This window comes from Canis lupus, chromosome 12, assembly GCF_003254725.2.
Source record: "Canis lupus dingo isolate Sandy chromosome 12, ASM325472v2, whole genome shotgun sequence".
NCBI lineage: Eukaryota > Metazoa > Chordata > Mammalia > Carnivora > Canidae > Canis > Canis lupus.
The window spans coordinates 13789425-13806068 of NC_064254.1; the positions used below are offsets into that span (position 1 = coordinate 13789425).

The following is a 16644-nucleotide window of genomic DNA, read 5'->3' on the forward strand; positions in this document are numbered from 1 at the left end:
ATAATTGGCAGAAACATATTATTAGTATACTGTTACCCTATCAAATACACGTCATCAGCCCACATAAAACAGAAATAGGGAAAAAGTGACAAAAGGCTAGGAAACCCTACCACCAGTGGAAAACCATTGTTCTTTCAAGAGAGAGAAAACCAAGAAAAAAAAGGAGGAAGAAAGCAGACAGAGATAATAGATGAAAGATCAGTTCTCACTTCTCTTCCTTAGAACAGTGGTTTGTGAATTCTATTTATTCTGTCCCAGGAAAAAAGAGTTACACCAATTAGAAAACCTAATGACTATAGTATCTTTAAAAAGGCACATGCTATTTTAAAATGTTTAAAATATCTACACAGAGATATCAAAAAAGATACATTTGCAAAAGGTGGCATACTCACACCAATATATATTTTTTTACCAATATATTTTTTGTGACACATTTTAGCATGTCAAAAACATATACACACATAGTAGTATCTATATTAACATGTTAAAATACATCACAGAATAAGTCAATTCTCACTTTGGATTTTTTTGTTTAAAGATTTTATTTATTTATTCATGGAGAGACACAGAGAGAGGCAGATATATTTCAGTACTGAAATATATATGATTTATATAATATATAATTATATTATATTATTTATATAATTAAAATAATATATTTCAGTACTGAAATATATCAGAAAGTGGTTAGTAATTTCAGATAGGAAATTAAAATTTGATATTTACAGTATGTGTTGATTCTCTCCTTAAAATGAATTCTATTGATAAAGAATGTAAATGACTCTTAGAATTAAAAAAGATGTGTAATTTTGTGTAAAAGAATAGTGGATTTATTTATTTATTAAAAATAATCTCTGGCAAGCCACGGTAGCCCAGCAGTTTAGCACCGCCTTCAGCCCAGGGCCTGACCCTGGAGACCCTGGATCGAGTCCCACATCAGGCTTCTGCATGAAGCCTGCTTCTCCCTCATATATAAAGGCCTGTGTCTCTGCCTCTCTCTCTCTCTCCCTCTCTCTCTGTGTGTGTTGTGTGTGTCTGTCATGAATAAATAAATAAAATCTTTTAATAAATAAATAATATAATATAATCTCTAAACCTAACGTGGGGCTTGAACTCAGAACCCTGAGATCAAGAGTTGCATGCTTTATGGACTGAGCCAGCCAGGCACCCCAATAGTAGATTTTTAATATAGGAGAACGAATCTCTTTTTGTTTTGACAATTTGTGGGATCCAGGGCTTCATTACCATTTTTAAGTTTGCTGAGGACAGTTCTGATTCTCTCTAGGTATGAAACTCTCATGCATTTTTGCATCACATCCATGGGATGCCTGAGTGGCTCAGTGGTTGAGCGTCTACCTTTGGTTCAGAGCGTGATCCTGGAGTTCAGGATCGAGTCCCATATCAGCCTCCCCACAGGGAGCCTGCTTCTCCCTCTGCTTCTCCCTCTGAAATTCTACAAACTTAAATGAAAATGAGGACCCAAAACTACAGTGTTGTTACTCAATTACACACCCTGGCATGATAATCCGATACAATACAATATACTCAGAGCTATAGTCAAGGGACTTTCAGTGAGACTAAGCATAAATATATTATGTAAATTCACAAAAAAACATTTTTAAGGGGATCCCTGGGTGGCGCAGTGGTTTAGCGCCTGCCTTTGGCCCAGGGCGCGATCCTGGAGACCCGGGATCGAATCCCACGTCAGGCTCCCAGTGCATGGAGCCTGCTTCTCCCTCTGCCTGTGTCTCTGCCTCTCTCTCTCTCTCTCTCTCTCTGTGTGACTATCATAAATAAATAAAAATTTAAAAAAAAAAAAAATTTAAAAAAAAAAACATTTTTAAGAAACTAACACACTTCGGTATTGCCTGTGCTTTCCAAAAAATGGAACATGAATGTAGTATTAAACCTCCAAATCTTACCTGCCAAAGTAACGAAAAATTAATATCCCCAAATCTTTAAAGAACTATGGGACAATGACAGCCAAAATAAAAGTAAATTGGTGACAGCATTTATTTATTTACTTAAAAGTATTAAATCAAAAAAATGACATAACACATAAAATTTATTTTCCTAATTTCAAAACAATATAAGCAACCCAGAAAAGTAGTAGTCCATGTATAATTTATGTTTTCCCTATTTCTTCTGTGTTGTCAAATATGTAGCTACCTGCTACATAAGGCTATTTAAATTTAATTAAAATAAAATGTAAAATTCAGTTGCCTAGCTCATTTAACATACTCAGTAGGTACAAACAGTTAGTGGCTATCATACTGGAGAACAAAGAAATAGAAATTACCACCAGTGCAGAAAGTTCTACTGGACAGCAGGCTATAATGTAGAAAATTCATTTTTTTCTCTGTAATTATAAAAATTCTTCCCATAAAACTGCAAACATTCCCTCCTGCACTCGAAACATTTTTTATAAGCTTCCTAATCATAGGTTGATGATAAAATTTTTTAAAAGATGATGGCAAGAACTAACAGGACACTGTTTACTAGGTGCCAGGAACAGTTAACTATGTGCTTTGACTCAGTATCTCATTTTATCATCACATAAACCCTATGAGGTAGATGCAAGTCCCTTACCTGAGAAACATATTTCAGAATTCATAAGTTTTCAGGTTTTAGAAAATTAATACTATACATAAACCATATGCTACAAAACACCCTCAGCCAGAGTCTATGTAGGAACTTAGGAACACAGTGAAATGTGTGTACTAAAGATAAGTGAATTCTAATAAGTAACTACAAATCAGCTAGATCCTGGCTCTACCATCAAATTAGTTCAGAACTGGTATTCCCATTCTCCAGTATAATAATTTGCAACTTTCCTGCAATTGTGAATGGTGGACCTATGAAGTGACACCTATTTTTCCCCATATAACTAAGGATTTTCATTACAGAATTATCAAAATGACCATCCCCCAATTTTTACAGATTGATTTCTAATACTGCGCAACATGTTTTTCTCCCTGGTAATTAATTACAGACATACTCTCCTAAACTCGAAGGCCTCATCGCTTGCTTTGCATGAGATAACTGATATATTTCAGGACAAATTCAAAATTGTATTTTGTCCCATTTATGACACATTTTTTTCAGTTCAAGCACTTAATTCATTTGGGATATAGCAACTTAAACATTTCCTTATTTCATTTCTAAGAAGAAACTAAGTATAACCAACTTTCAGTAACATGGCACTTTTTATGTTCTCAATCAGCTTTCACACATTTTCTCACTCTCAGGAAAGACAGTGACCAATTTTAAATAATTTGAAAATTTTCCTCATTATTGTTGTATTTATAAACCAATGTATATCTTAAAATACTCCAAATAGATGGATTCCACAAAAAGTACAAGGATAGATTTATCCACATATTTTACTGTAAATTTATCAAAAATTAATGTAAAATATTAATGGTGATAAAGTATAACAGACATTTAAAAATTCAACAATGTAGCTATGTTTATATACAAAATTATGATAGATCACAAATATAAGCATCCAATAAGGAGCATATAAATAACAAATACACATTTTAAAGAAAAATTATTCTTTCTCTTAGGTATTGACATGGCCTTGCTTAAAAAGATGTGGTGATTAGGTATAGGAAACTGAAATAAATGCTATGATAATATGAAAATAACAACTTTTTATAAAAATCAGGCCTCGTTACTAGTGACACTAATTAGCTATAATTATTCAGTTTTCATATTACTTCATTACAGTACACCAATCACACATAAATTAGTAAACACTGATTCGTAAACTCAATTTCCTAAATCAAAATCAAAGTTTGATTGGCTGAAATGTAGTTTAGCATAATACATCAAAAGCCTGGATTCTGAGGGAATTACCGGGCTGAAATATAGGTTTTGCCACTTACTATAATGGCAATTTTTGTGAGTTACTGACTTTTATGTCTCAATTTCCTCATCTAATCTACAAAAAGGGAATGAATAACAGGGTCTACTTCACTGGGTTGTGTGAAGGTTAAATGAAATGGTATATGGAAGGGTTGTGTGAAGGTTAAATGAAATGGTATATGGAAGTATTCAGACAGTGTCTGGTACACATTATGCTCTATACAAGCATTCACTATTATCAGTATTATTAAAGCATCTCTGAAGTTGTAATATATTGTTAGCACTGTTTATCTTCTAAAAATTTTCTCCAGTTTTCTAAAAAACTTAAATGCACCAGGGAAACAATATGTGAAGAAACCCTGTGTCAGTTGAATAAACATCTTTAATGCATATTAGGTCTCTTTATTTTTTTTAAAAAGATTTTTATTTATTTATTCATGAGAGACACAGCGAGAGAGAGGGGCAGAGACACAGGCAGAGGGAGAAGCAGACTCCCTGCAGGGAGCCTGATGTGGGACTCAATCCTGGATCCCGGGATCATGCCCTGAGCCAAAGGCAGATGCTCAGCTGCTGAGCCTCCCAGGCATCCCTATTAGGTTCTTTAAAGTTAGATTAACATGAGGTTAGACCTGGAAACATAATTCTTTTTTTGTTTAAAGATCCTATTTTTATTTATTCATGAAAGACCCAGAGAGAGAGAGAGAGAGGCAGAGACACAGGCAGAGGGAGAAGCAGGCTCCACACAGGGAGCCCGATGCGGGACTCGATCCCAGGACCCCAGGATCACGCCCCAAGCTGAAGGCAGGCGCTAAACCGCTGAGCCACCCAGGGATCCCCATGGGGTCTTAATTCTTACACAGCTCCTAACTTCAAAATACTAAATAATAGCCAAATGATGCCATTACACATAGACAGCTATGCCCTCCTCTAATGCAGCAAGGAATAATAAATGGTTGTTGCTATGTACCCCAAAAAATCTCAGGGAGAGAGGCAAATCTTATTGAAAAACTTTTTGTTCAGTTGTAAACATAGTAAGTTTGAGATGTTCACAGAATATTTAATGGGTGTTTCAGGAAGGAGTCAGAAGTACAGACCTCAGGAAGCTTACTCTCCAAAGTTAATCACTCCCTCCTTTGTACTACCACAAAATTGATTTTTCATTCTATTACATGACAGTTATGTGTCTCCACAACTCTTCCCTATTGCTACGCTACACTGTTATGAAAGTAACTAGGTCCTGCCATAGAAGGAGTCAATAAATGTTGATTTTTAAAAATGCAAAACCTGCAGAACTGTACAGCTAAGAGAGTAAACTTTATTGTATATTTAAGAAAGGATTAAAAGAATTTCCTTTAGGGATGCCTGGGTGGCTCAGTGGTTGAGTGTCTGCCTTCAGCCCAGGGCATGATCCCGGGATCTGGGATTGAGTCCCACATCAGGCTCCTTGCAGGGAGTCTGCTGCTCCCTCTGCCTGTGCCTCTACCTCTCTCTGTGTCTCTCATGAATAAATAAATAAAATCTATTAAAAAAAAAAATTCCTTTCAATCTGTGATTTTTAAATAAGGATGAAATTTTCATTTGGAAGAATTCTTACAAAATGTAAGTAAGATGTAAACACAAGATCATTTTCTAATTTAGTCACATGAGAATCACTAAATGCTACCAAGCAGTAAAACATGGTACCATCGTCAGGCCAAAAACCCAAAACAGGGCAATATAACACAGCAAGAAATCTATGAATGAGTAAAATAAAGAAGAAAAGCCTAACGAAGAACTCTTTGACATGCATTTAATCAAAATTCTTAAGAAATATATTAAAATACCTGCCATGTAGACTGAAGAGATTTCACTTTGTAATTTACAGACCACTTGAGTTCAATTAACTTAAAAATGAAAAGCCTCTGGATCCTCCCAGCACACGTTATTCAAAGAGCTGTGATAAGAAGCATGTAGCAAACGTGTTGAGTTACATGCACTAGGTAAGGGAAAGCTGCTGTCATCCCCCACACTCCGGCAACTGTTTGACTGGTAATCCTTTAGTTTCCAATCTGTAGAAGCACTTCCTAAAGAATGCTTCTCTGTACTGTTTACAACCCAAACTTAAAATATAGTCAACCCAAGGTCTAACAGTAGTACAGACCAGCTGCCAGTTCTATGTTTAATAGCAGATGACAATTTTGTTTGTGCTTGACAACTAGACATCTTTCAGTGAAACTATTCCCCTGGAAATGACACTACAATATTGTTACTTATTTGAAGGCCAGGGAGCCAAGAGAAAAACAGCTCATTAATGGTGAATGACTAGGAAAGACAGTAATAATAAAGGATTAAAAACAGTAATACAAAACAAACAGGCTTAACAGAACTGTGAAACAGGGGTGGGGAGATAAACAATAAATTTCTACAACACAAAATAAACACGAAGATTTAAGTCTGCACTCCACGTATGAAATAAGCAGAAATAAATGTATATTGCTTCTTATATAATCAAAAGCCTAAAAATCTTTTACCAAGAGAAAATATTGGTAAATTTAAAAGGATTCCCCCAATTTGGGCCCTTTTTTTCCTGTTCTATGAAGCAATTCATAAGGGGAAAAAATAACTTCAAACTATAAATGATGAATGTAACTATTAGGAGTGGCCTCTCTAAGAGGTCTGAAATAGAAGGAAAATGTACATTTCTTCCAAAGCTGTAGCCAACAATAACTTGTGCATTCTGAATCCAGCTTAAGCATATTAGTTGAGAAGATGTTTGCAAAAGTATTTAATAAGAAAGTGCTGAATTTAGCTTTTATTTTATTTTTTTCTGTTTTCCTAAGTGGCCTGCAGTCTATCAAATGCACTAAGAACCTCTAAGTATAAATGACCAAAGGAAATAAAGCTTTCTTCTTAAGATCAGGTAAACCTTTTCTGTAAAGGACCATATAGTAAATATTTTCAGCTTTATAGGCCATATGGTCTCTGTCACAAATATTCAGCTCTGTCATGTAGCATGAAAGCAGCGACAGATAACAGATAAATGAGTGTGGATGAGGTCCAATAAAACTTCATTTTCAACAACAGGCAGCCAGTCCATGGGACCATGACCATAGTTTGAGGACCTATGCTAAAGAACTTATTTCTTTACCTATGACAAATATACCATTTTAATAAATACCACCAACTTTGATATATGATGTCTGGGACTTGCTTTAAAATATTTCATAAAAGAAAAGTAGAGAGTAGGTTAAATAAGACTAGCAAAACACTATTATTGTTAAGGTTGGATGATGGATGCATGGAGTTCATTATCCTATTCTCTGTAATTTCGTGAATTTGAAAGTAAAAGCTTTTAAAAATACAAAGTAAATCAATGAACCAGCTCTACAGGAAAATAGATTTCTTCACTTTACTGTAAACCTTCTAAAGCACATTTAATATTTTGAAACATAATTAACACAAGGCAACATAAAAGATTCTCAATGTAAAGCAACAAAACTAAAATGAAGAAGCTTATTATATAAAAGTGTATATTAGCATAAACTCTTAACATTTTCCATAATTTGAAACATAGGCTCACCTCAAATGACTCCTAAATTAATAATTTAAATGTATTCTCATCTTAACTAACAAAATGTGTTACCTATTTTTGGTTTAAGAATATATAATTATTTTTACAGAGCAGTTATTATTGATGTTAACATGTAATAGGTTTACTATTTTTCAAATAAATTAGTAATTTTTTATTCCTCAGTTCTAAACTCTAAGCACTAAATATTAATGCATACAACCTACAGAAACAAATACTGTTTAAGGCCTTCGACAACTAAAAATATGAAAGGATTCTCAGACCAAAAAGTCTGAGAACCTACAACCTAAACATTGAATAAACAGTGTTGTCTAAAGTATGTTTACCAAGTATGTGAAGAGCATGTGTATTTGAACAATAATCACACAAAGTTAATTCACTATGAAGACTATCAATATACACCCACAAGAGGAAGATATTTAAATTGTCAACAGAAACATTCTTTTCAAATTGCCTATTATGTCATGAATAATGTATCCATAGGAAGAGAAGAGCTCTAACATGTTGTCTCACTTATGCAGATAACTGTCTCCTGAACCAATAATAAAGAAACACTAATATACGCCAGGAGACATCTCTGATAAACATGCTATCTCCTATCAAATCAATGTATGCCATGTCAGTCAATGCAAGAAGCCGGAAATCAAGCTTTTTTAGCTTGAGCTTCAGAAAAGAAATCATCATGCAAATTCTCAAAAACAATGTTTTTTTTTTAAATGTTCTAAGTTTTTTCTCAACATTCAGTAATACAGTGATTCCAAATATCAAAACTAAAAAGTAATCTAAGTTAGGCTCATGGAATTTTTATGGTATTTGAGAAAAATTGAGAACCTCTCTGTGAAAACATCTGAACATATCCAAGAATATAATCAAATTCAAAATTCTCTAAATCTAAAACAGTATTAACAATCCATAACACAGATCTGACCAGATACTAACTAGAGCAAAAATATCCCTATGATTGTTCATTCTTTTATAAAGACGAACCAATACTTATTTTTCAAATACAGTATCACTGCAGCATTTTTAACCAATTTTGCTCCTTTTGCATATGGCTATTTAACCTATTATCAGACTATTTTATTTTTACTTAAGTCCACATTTCCAAGTTAAGTTTTAGAAATTTTATTGTTTCTATTATCTTTTATCAACGTAAATCAAAACAGTAATGTGTGATGCAGAGACATACTTACATCATACTCTGTAACTCTGCTGCAAAGCTTATGGACTTCCCTGTACTTCTTCCACTACTTGAAGTAGCAGTAGACATTGGGCTGGCTGCAGTATTATTCATCTAAATAAAAAAGAAATAAGGCTTACAAAATACATTTAACTATAAATAAATGCATGGAAAATGGATGCAATTATAAATTACTTCAAAAAGTATAGAAAATTTTAAATTTCTAATTTGTTCATAAATCTGACTTGTTCCCACTTAATATTCTTTATTAAAATGAAATAGTAAAAAGAGGGCACCTGGGTGGTGCAGTCGGTTATGCATCCAACTCTTGGTTTCCACTCACATCATGATCTCAGGGTCCTGGGATTAAGCCCCACCTAAAGCTCCACACTCAGCACAAAGTCAGCTTGGGATTCTCTCTTCCTCTGCCTCTGGCCCTCCCACCACCCATGGGACGCACTCTTTCTCCCTCTCAAATAAATAAATCTTTAAAATGAAATAATAACGAAGAAAACACTGCTTAGTCAAATACAGTATCAAAAAATTACTTAAGTGATAAACATTTTAGTACAAATTTCATAATAAATAATGGAAGAAAAGACTCATTAAAATACTTTAACAGAACTCCATGGTTTTCAAAATGTGTTCCAGAGAGCACTATGGTTCATAGGCAATATTTCAAGGAGCTCCCAAAGGTCCCAAAGCACACTCTCCTAGTTCTATCCAGAACCAGAGAACAACTCCGATTTTTCTGTTTCATATATTGGGGTTCCAAGTAAGAGTTAATATAAAAAAAAGAGTGGTACAGCTGTAAAATACAAAATTAGAAAACCACTGCATAATCTGATTCCCATCTGAACCAAAGCCTAAAATATAAATAATAAAAATAAAGTCAATCAGTAGATCAGAAGCAAGCACTATGATATTTTATAATCTTTTGGTTAAGTAAATCTTCAATTTAAAAAGTGAGTTTTTTTCCCCCAATAAAATTAAGTTGATGCATAAGGGGGAAAGTAGATGCCAATCCTAATATATGCTATTTTATTTAATGCATGTGGCAGTCCCATAAACAAGAATTAGTGAAAATAACATTAAAATAATGGAAGTATAAAAGCCTCAACTATGACTCAGTAAGTGCTCAATAAATGTTAGCTATTATTTCATGTCCATATAAATTTTGCAATATAATTTTCCTTAAACTAAAAATGATCTGTAGATTCAAATATATCATAAAATAAAGCAGTACTGCAATCTTTAAATGATCTGTAGCAAACTAGGAGAAGTCAGACTGCCCAGGTTCAAATCCCATTTCTGCTACTTTACTAGGACTTCGGGGCAAATCATTTAACTTCTTTGTGTTTCAGTTCCTTCAACTTTAAAGTGAGAATGATAATCCCCCACTCTTAGGGTTGTTGTGAGGATTTAATGAACTAATATGCACAAAGCATTCAGAATGGCTCTTAGCAAACAGTGAGCACACAATGTTAATAACTATTATTACTGTACACAGAAAGACCTTAAGAATCTTAATGAATCAGCTAAAAGTTTTTAGATGACAAATTTAGATTACTCTTTTTTCATTACCTTAAATTCAAGAAATTTGAATATTTTCACTAAAAGACTTATATGCAATTCAATAAACATTAAGTACTTAGTTCCCTTATAAAATACTTTTCAGTACTGACATCAGTACTGCTAGTAGTATCCTAACTCAAAATCTGTCACTGTCTTTGACTCCTTCTGCACCCTATAATTTGTAAGAAACCAAATAAATTGTCCCTCATGTTCTTACATCCTCCTCCTCTTGTTCTACTTTATGGCTCTCTCTATAAGCACTATTTATAGCTACTTTCTTTCTATCTCAGCTCATTCTTCACCTTGCTGTGAAATTTATCTTCTTAATACATCCTCTAACCTGACAGCTGTGGGCAATGGGGGCTAAAATTGATACAGGAAACCTGAACCAGAGTTATTCACCAAGCACTGAGAAAGAAGGACAGCTCCATGAAAGACAACTGGGGGGTTGGGGAGGACGCTACTATAAAATACTGCCTGATATAGGCCATATACAAAGCTTTTGAGAAGGCAATAGGATAGAGGCCTGAGATGAGCAGCACACTAGATGGCTGGGTAGATCTGGAATATCCCAATACCTTTCTGTGGCAAGGCCAACTATCTGCAAACGTAAGCCCTGGTCTAGTGTGAGGGCCCTAAGGGCCAAGCCAAATGTAAGAGTAGAGAAAAAGAAGGAAAAAAAACTTTTACTCAAATTGAGCCTAAAAGCAAAAATTCTAAAAACACATCAAGAAGCGAATGCTATGGAAAGCCATCAACTTTTTTTTTTAAAGATTTATTTATTTATGATAGACATAGAAGGGGGGGGGGCAGAGGGAGGGAGAAGCAGGCTCCATGCCGGGAGCCCGACACGAGACTCGATCCCGGGGCTCCAGGATCACGCCCTGGGCCAAAGGCAGGCGCCAAACCGCTGAGCCACCCAGGGATCCCCCCATCAACTTTTTTAAAGCTTAAATTTTTTTTTCCCACAAAGACTTTTAAAGTACTTTTATCTACAAATAACACAGGAAAAGAAGCATCACCATTAGAACTCAGGTTCAAAAAAAAAGAAAATTACATCACCAAATCCAAGATTGAGGGAAAACAGACAGAAACTCAATGACTTCTAGAAACAGCCCTACAAAATCAGGACAGTGATACAGAAAGAACCTGGCTCTCTCAAGGACCTCAGAAACTGTCTCCCTCATCCCAATACAACACTGGCAAAGATATGATATCCTGGAGAAAATTTTAAAGATACTGTGTTAACCTCAGCCTCTAAAAACAGTAATGATTTAAGAAGACTCACATCAGATTTGAAGCCATGCCAGTATGGGGGTTATCCTGTGGCCAAATGTCCCGTGACACTGCTTAAGCAATCTGCCCCTTTTTCATTTTGCAAATCCAGGCACCCTGCTTTAACACTCTCTGAAGATGAGACACTCCAGAAAGTAAAATCATACTAAACCCACAGCTCTCTTCAGTTGTCCCCCTACTGCCAAATGTTTCACATCAAGAGTATTTTTTGGTAAGAGGTAAAAGGTCCCAATCTTAGTTTATTATAACTATGATCATCCTTTGACGGTCAAGTTATTTAATTTTTAAATCAAACAGGTGAATAACATTTTTCTGACATGATGAACTGATAGCACATTAGAATCTTTAAAATAATTATTTCCCATACCCGCATTTTGTTTGATTTAGATAATTAACTTCTTTAGACATAACTTCTTTACACATCAAAGTCCTATCATCCCAATACTTTATTTCCTTTCTCCTAGACATAAAAAAAAAGTCAGTTAAAAGCAGAAGCACTCAAGTCAATTTTCTCTAATAAATACAGTTAACATGGAACTGAAAACCTACTGTAATCTTCTCAATGGGTTAATAATGTCCTGCAGTTGTTTTAGCTTTCAATTCAAATGCAGCTGTTTGCCATATTTTACAAAATGAATTCAGATGTGCAGAGGGAGACCTAGATTATTTCAACATGCCACAGTTTAAACGTGAACCCAAGCAGTAAGTTCATCTCTGATTAATACTTGTATTTAAACCTGATCATTAAGTCAATAGCCAATACTATATCACACCTGTAAAAATCCTGTTACAGAGTAGAAAAATTGACATCTTTAATTTTAAAACAATGGAATGTAAAGATATACCCTTTCCCTCAGAAAATACAATAAAAAAATTTTTTAATTGTAGTAAAGTTATACATTACAAATGTGAATTAAACAAAATATAATAAACATGCCACTGGGCTTCTAATAATAGCTCATATTTCTGGTGCTAAATGACCAAAGAGAAATACCATAAAACATCTTTGGCTTAAAATACCACAAAGAGTTGAAAACTTTATTACTAGTTATAGCACCATCAAAACAACATAAATATCTGGATTGTGAAATCCATCAGTCTCCCTATTTATTAAAAGACAGTGGAATGTTCTAGCATTTCTTCTATTACATCATTGCTGAGGAAAGTTTATTCAGCAGACCTATGTACTGATGCTGAGCATACAGTTCCAATTTCAGTCATTCATAACCTGAACATCCCACATAATACAAATTAATAGAAAACTGTTACATTCAGAACATTCTCATTTTCATAGAACTCCAAAGGCAGGAAGCAATTATGGTTAAACCAACACTATTTTACACTGCATTCTGGTTTTGTTGTCTAAAAAAAACAACTCAAGTTACATCATGATGTAAATTTCTCCTGCTGTGAAAAATACTACCAAATAATCATTCGATCACTGAGAATGTAAAAAATAAAAAAATATAAGTGTAAAAATGTCAAAACTTCTATACCTACTATTTGGGATAACACAATGGCAATTCCAACATATTTATATATGCCCTGTTTCAAGTGAACTTCAGAAGATATAAAGCTCAAACACAATTACCTGCTAAAAGACAAGCAACATACCATGAACAACCCCAAAGAACAGATGATTCACATATAATTTACAACTTTTGAAATCAATTGCAATTTTTCTGAAACTAATTGTATTTTCGTAACTAAAAATCATTTGTATTCACTTACCACATATCAAATAAGTTCAGAACCCGAAATAAGATGCATCAATCATAGTACTTCTCACACTACGGTTTAACTATTTCCTTGTCATTGAACTGCTAACTGCTTAATGACAGGACATTTTTTTTCTGTAATTGTAATACTTTGTATATTGCCTACCACTGCTGATGCTCTGTAAATGTTTTGTGAATGATCGAATTACTGAACGGTGTAACAAAGAACACAAAGATAAGAAAGATGTATCTCTATCTCTGCCATTTAGTAGCTTACAGCCTACTGAAGTTAACAGATATATTCAATGAAATGAGTTTCAAGATAACGCACAAGACGGTATGACACAAGAGGAGGAGCTAAGACCCAAACAATTACGGGAAAACTGTCCTGAGATTTAACACTTGTTACAATCTGAAAATAAAGCATACTTCACTGCATTAAACAACAACAACAAAAAAGAGATAAGTGAATAGCACATCCAAACTAACCATGTCACTGGATTACTGCAGAATCAAAGTGCACCATAATTATGAAGCACCATAAAAAAGCAGTATGATAGTAAATATTTCTCTTTACCATTCATTGAGCAATTATTTTTCTTAAAAACTATTGGAACAGGAATAAGTACTTCCTAACCAAAATCAGTTTGATTCTAATTAGTGTAAGAAGCTACCACTATTCACCCAATGATCAAAATGACAATTAGCTATGCTGTAAATAGAGAACTGGGATTTTAATATAATTACCAAAGACTTCATATTCATAGATAGAAAAACTCTCCTCTGTAATATATTATACTATTTCCCGGCGTATTTTCCCCAACCAAACCTGCTTCCCTGTCAAACATTCCCAGCTCTAGAAGAGCAACACTACCCTTGAGTCACAGAAGTTCAAAAAAATCCAAGGCAATTTTTGATTTGCCAGCTCCTCTCCTGCCTACATTTATGCAATCTGCTCCTGGTATAACTTCCTTTAATAAAGCAATTCTAATGTGATCTCTTCCTCACCAATCTCACCTAATACTCTTACTACAGTACCTTTTAAACCATCTCCCACCTTTCTAATTAATTCTGCATACTATCTCGTTCTAAATATTTGTTACTCCTCTACTCAAAGCATCCAACATGTCTACTTCACCTGGAGGACAAAACTTGTCTAAAATCAGGCCCACAGGACCTCTGCAGCCTCCTTTCCTATAGCAATCAAAGCAAATATCCAGTATCTCCCAAACCATCCTAAGTTCTTCTGAACCTTTAGAGTCTACAGTTCCTCCTACCTACAATACTTTTTGTTTCCTCTCCAAATCCTAGCTGCCTATAAAAGCTCAGCCTAAACTCCATATCTTCAAGACTTCCCAGACTCATGATCATCGGGAATTCTCCTTTCCCTGTCACCTAATGTTTTCATTTACTAATTCTTTCGTTTAACATTAACTATTTCAATGCACACATATTAGTTTATTAATAAATTTCCCCAACTGTTGGCAGATGACTGCACCTGTTCCTCCTCCTTCCCAGAGAAATGAAAAGCCTTCATTTACTAACTGCCTCCACTCCCCTCTACCAAACCCACTGTATTTTCTCCTTATTCCCTCCTCTGACGTTAAAGGCACCTTCTTATTTAAAGCCAATGCACCACCTGTGCTTTGGCTTTATCCATTCCTAGCTATTTATTGGGCACCTACTACAGGGCAAACACTGTTGTAAGAGCTCAGGATACGATCATGACTGAGCTAGACAAAAAGAAGCTATAATGCAGGAGACAAGAATATAAACATGTCAGGTAGTGACAAATGCTATGAAAACAAATTATATAAGCTGTTTTCAACCAGGAGGTGACATTTCATAGAATATCCGAACGGAGCCCAGGAAGGAGCTCTGAAGAACTTCCAGGCAAAAAGAATAGCAAAATACCAAGGTCCTGGGGCTCAAATGAAGAGGGAAAGGAGGGTAAGCAGTAGAAAATAAGGTCTGAAAGTTAGCAAGAGGACAAATGATATGAAACCCCCTCAGTCATAAAGGTTAAATTTTAGTTGAATACAATGTGAAGCGATGAGAAGTGTGAAAAGAGAAGAGACTTGAAATATTTTAGGTTTTTTTTTTTTTTTTAAGATTTATTCATTTATTTCCAAGAGAAAAAGAAGAACATGTGTGCACTCACATACAAGCATGCGGGCACAAGGCAGGGGGGTGACAGGCAGAGGGAGAGAGAGAATCCCAAGCAGACTTTTGGCTGAGTGCAGAGCACAATGAGGGGCTCAATCACATAACCCTGACATCATGACCTGAGTCAAAATCAAGAGTTGGAGGCTGAACCAACTAAGCCATCCAAGTACCCCTGAAATATTTCAGGTTTAAAAAGAGAACTCTTGCTGCTGTGACATTATACTAGAAGTAGCGAGACTTCCATAATATATTTTGAAGACAGAGCTGCCTGCTGATGGATTAAACATAGGGTATGAAAGAAAAGCAGTCAAGGATGACTCTGAAGATTGGGGCCTGAGCAACAGGTTGAATGGTGTGCCATTTACTAAGATCAGGAAAACTGAAAAGGAAAAAACAAACAAACCAGGAGTTCAGTTTGAGCCATATTAAGCCTCAGGCAACTATTAGACATTTAAGTAGAATTAAAATCCTGTAGAAGTTTTGTGACAGATGTTCTAAGACAGAAAACTGAAATAAGTCATGGTCACAGGGCTGTGCTAAGAAGGATAATTAATCAATACCGTAGAATGTTAAAATAAGAACCAACTAATCTCTCAAGTTCAGTTTCTCCATCTGTCAAGAATAATTTCTGCCTCTCTCTGAGGGGTGTTATAAAGAAGACAGCGGCTACCACATATCAGGCATTCAAAAAATATATCAGAATTGAAAAGAACATCAAAACATCTGTAAACCATGAAAATTCCCAATAGGCAGATAGAAACTGTGCATTTACATATCCTAGTTGGCTACATGAACAATTACTTTTTTTTTTTTTTTTTTACCTACAGACATAGGAGCTCAGTGACAGACTGCTCAGAGACCTATGAATTTGTATTATTATATTTTCCTTCTGTAGTCTCATATTAATATAGGTTTCCATTCCAAGTGCTTTCATATCCAGTACTCTCTTAGGGAAACACTTAGTTTCACAGAAATTTTTTATTCTTTGCAAAAATAGTTATTGAAGAACACTACAAATGTGCCTACCAGATTGTCCTAAAATACGTAGCATTCAAACCCTGACAAAATGGCAAGCTTACTTTTCTCATATTAAAACACTGCTGGTTTTACATAAAATATCATATAATTGAGTGACTTAATGGCTAACTTTTCAGATAAATGCAAAATTTGTTAATCAGACTTTTTGTAGTAAGTGTATTTGACAAGGATGTCAAAAGAGGAGCTCTCTTCAACATCAAGATTCTCTCCTACTCTGAATTCACATCCTAGAA

The 16644-nt window shown here is 34.7% G+C and overlaps 2 protein-coding genes across 24 annotated transcripts in view; one reads left to right on the forward strand and one right to left on the reverse strand.

The window, feature by feature from the left end:
• The window catches only part of SUPT3H (SPT3 homolog, SAGA and STAGA complex component), a 605022-nt gene that overhangs the window by 582378 nt on the left and 6000 nt on the right, over nt 1-16644 (reverse strand). For 11 of the 13 annotated variants that reach the window (XR_007401138.1, XR_007401139.1, XR_007401140.1 and 8 more), the window contains one exon: nt 8632-8732. Coding sequence is in view for 7 of the 13 variants with exons in the window: in XM_049092126.1 (XP_048948083.1) it covers nt 8632-8732 (101 nt within the window). In the remaining 6 variants the exon portion in view is untranslated. Of the gene's footprint in view, nt 1-5693; nt 5804-8631; nt 8733-11856; nt 11950-16644 lie in introns of those variants that run through there. The other 2 variants (XM_049092124.1, XM_049092128.1) reach the window with 2 other exon arrangements.
• RUNX2 (RUNX family transcription factor 2) overlaps nt 1-16644 on the forward strand; it is a 326022-nt gene that overhangs the window by 33621 nt on the left and 275757 nt on the right. The window lies entirely within an intron of this gene.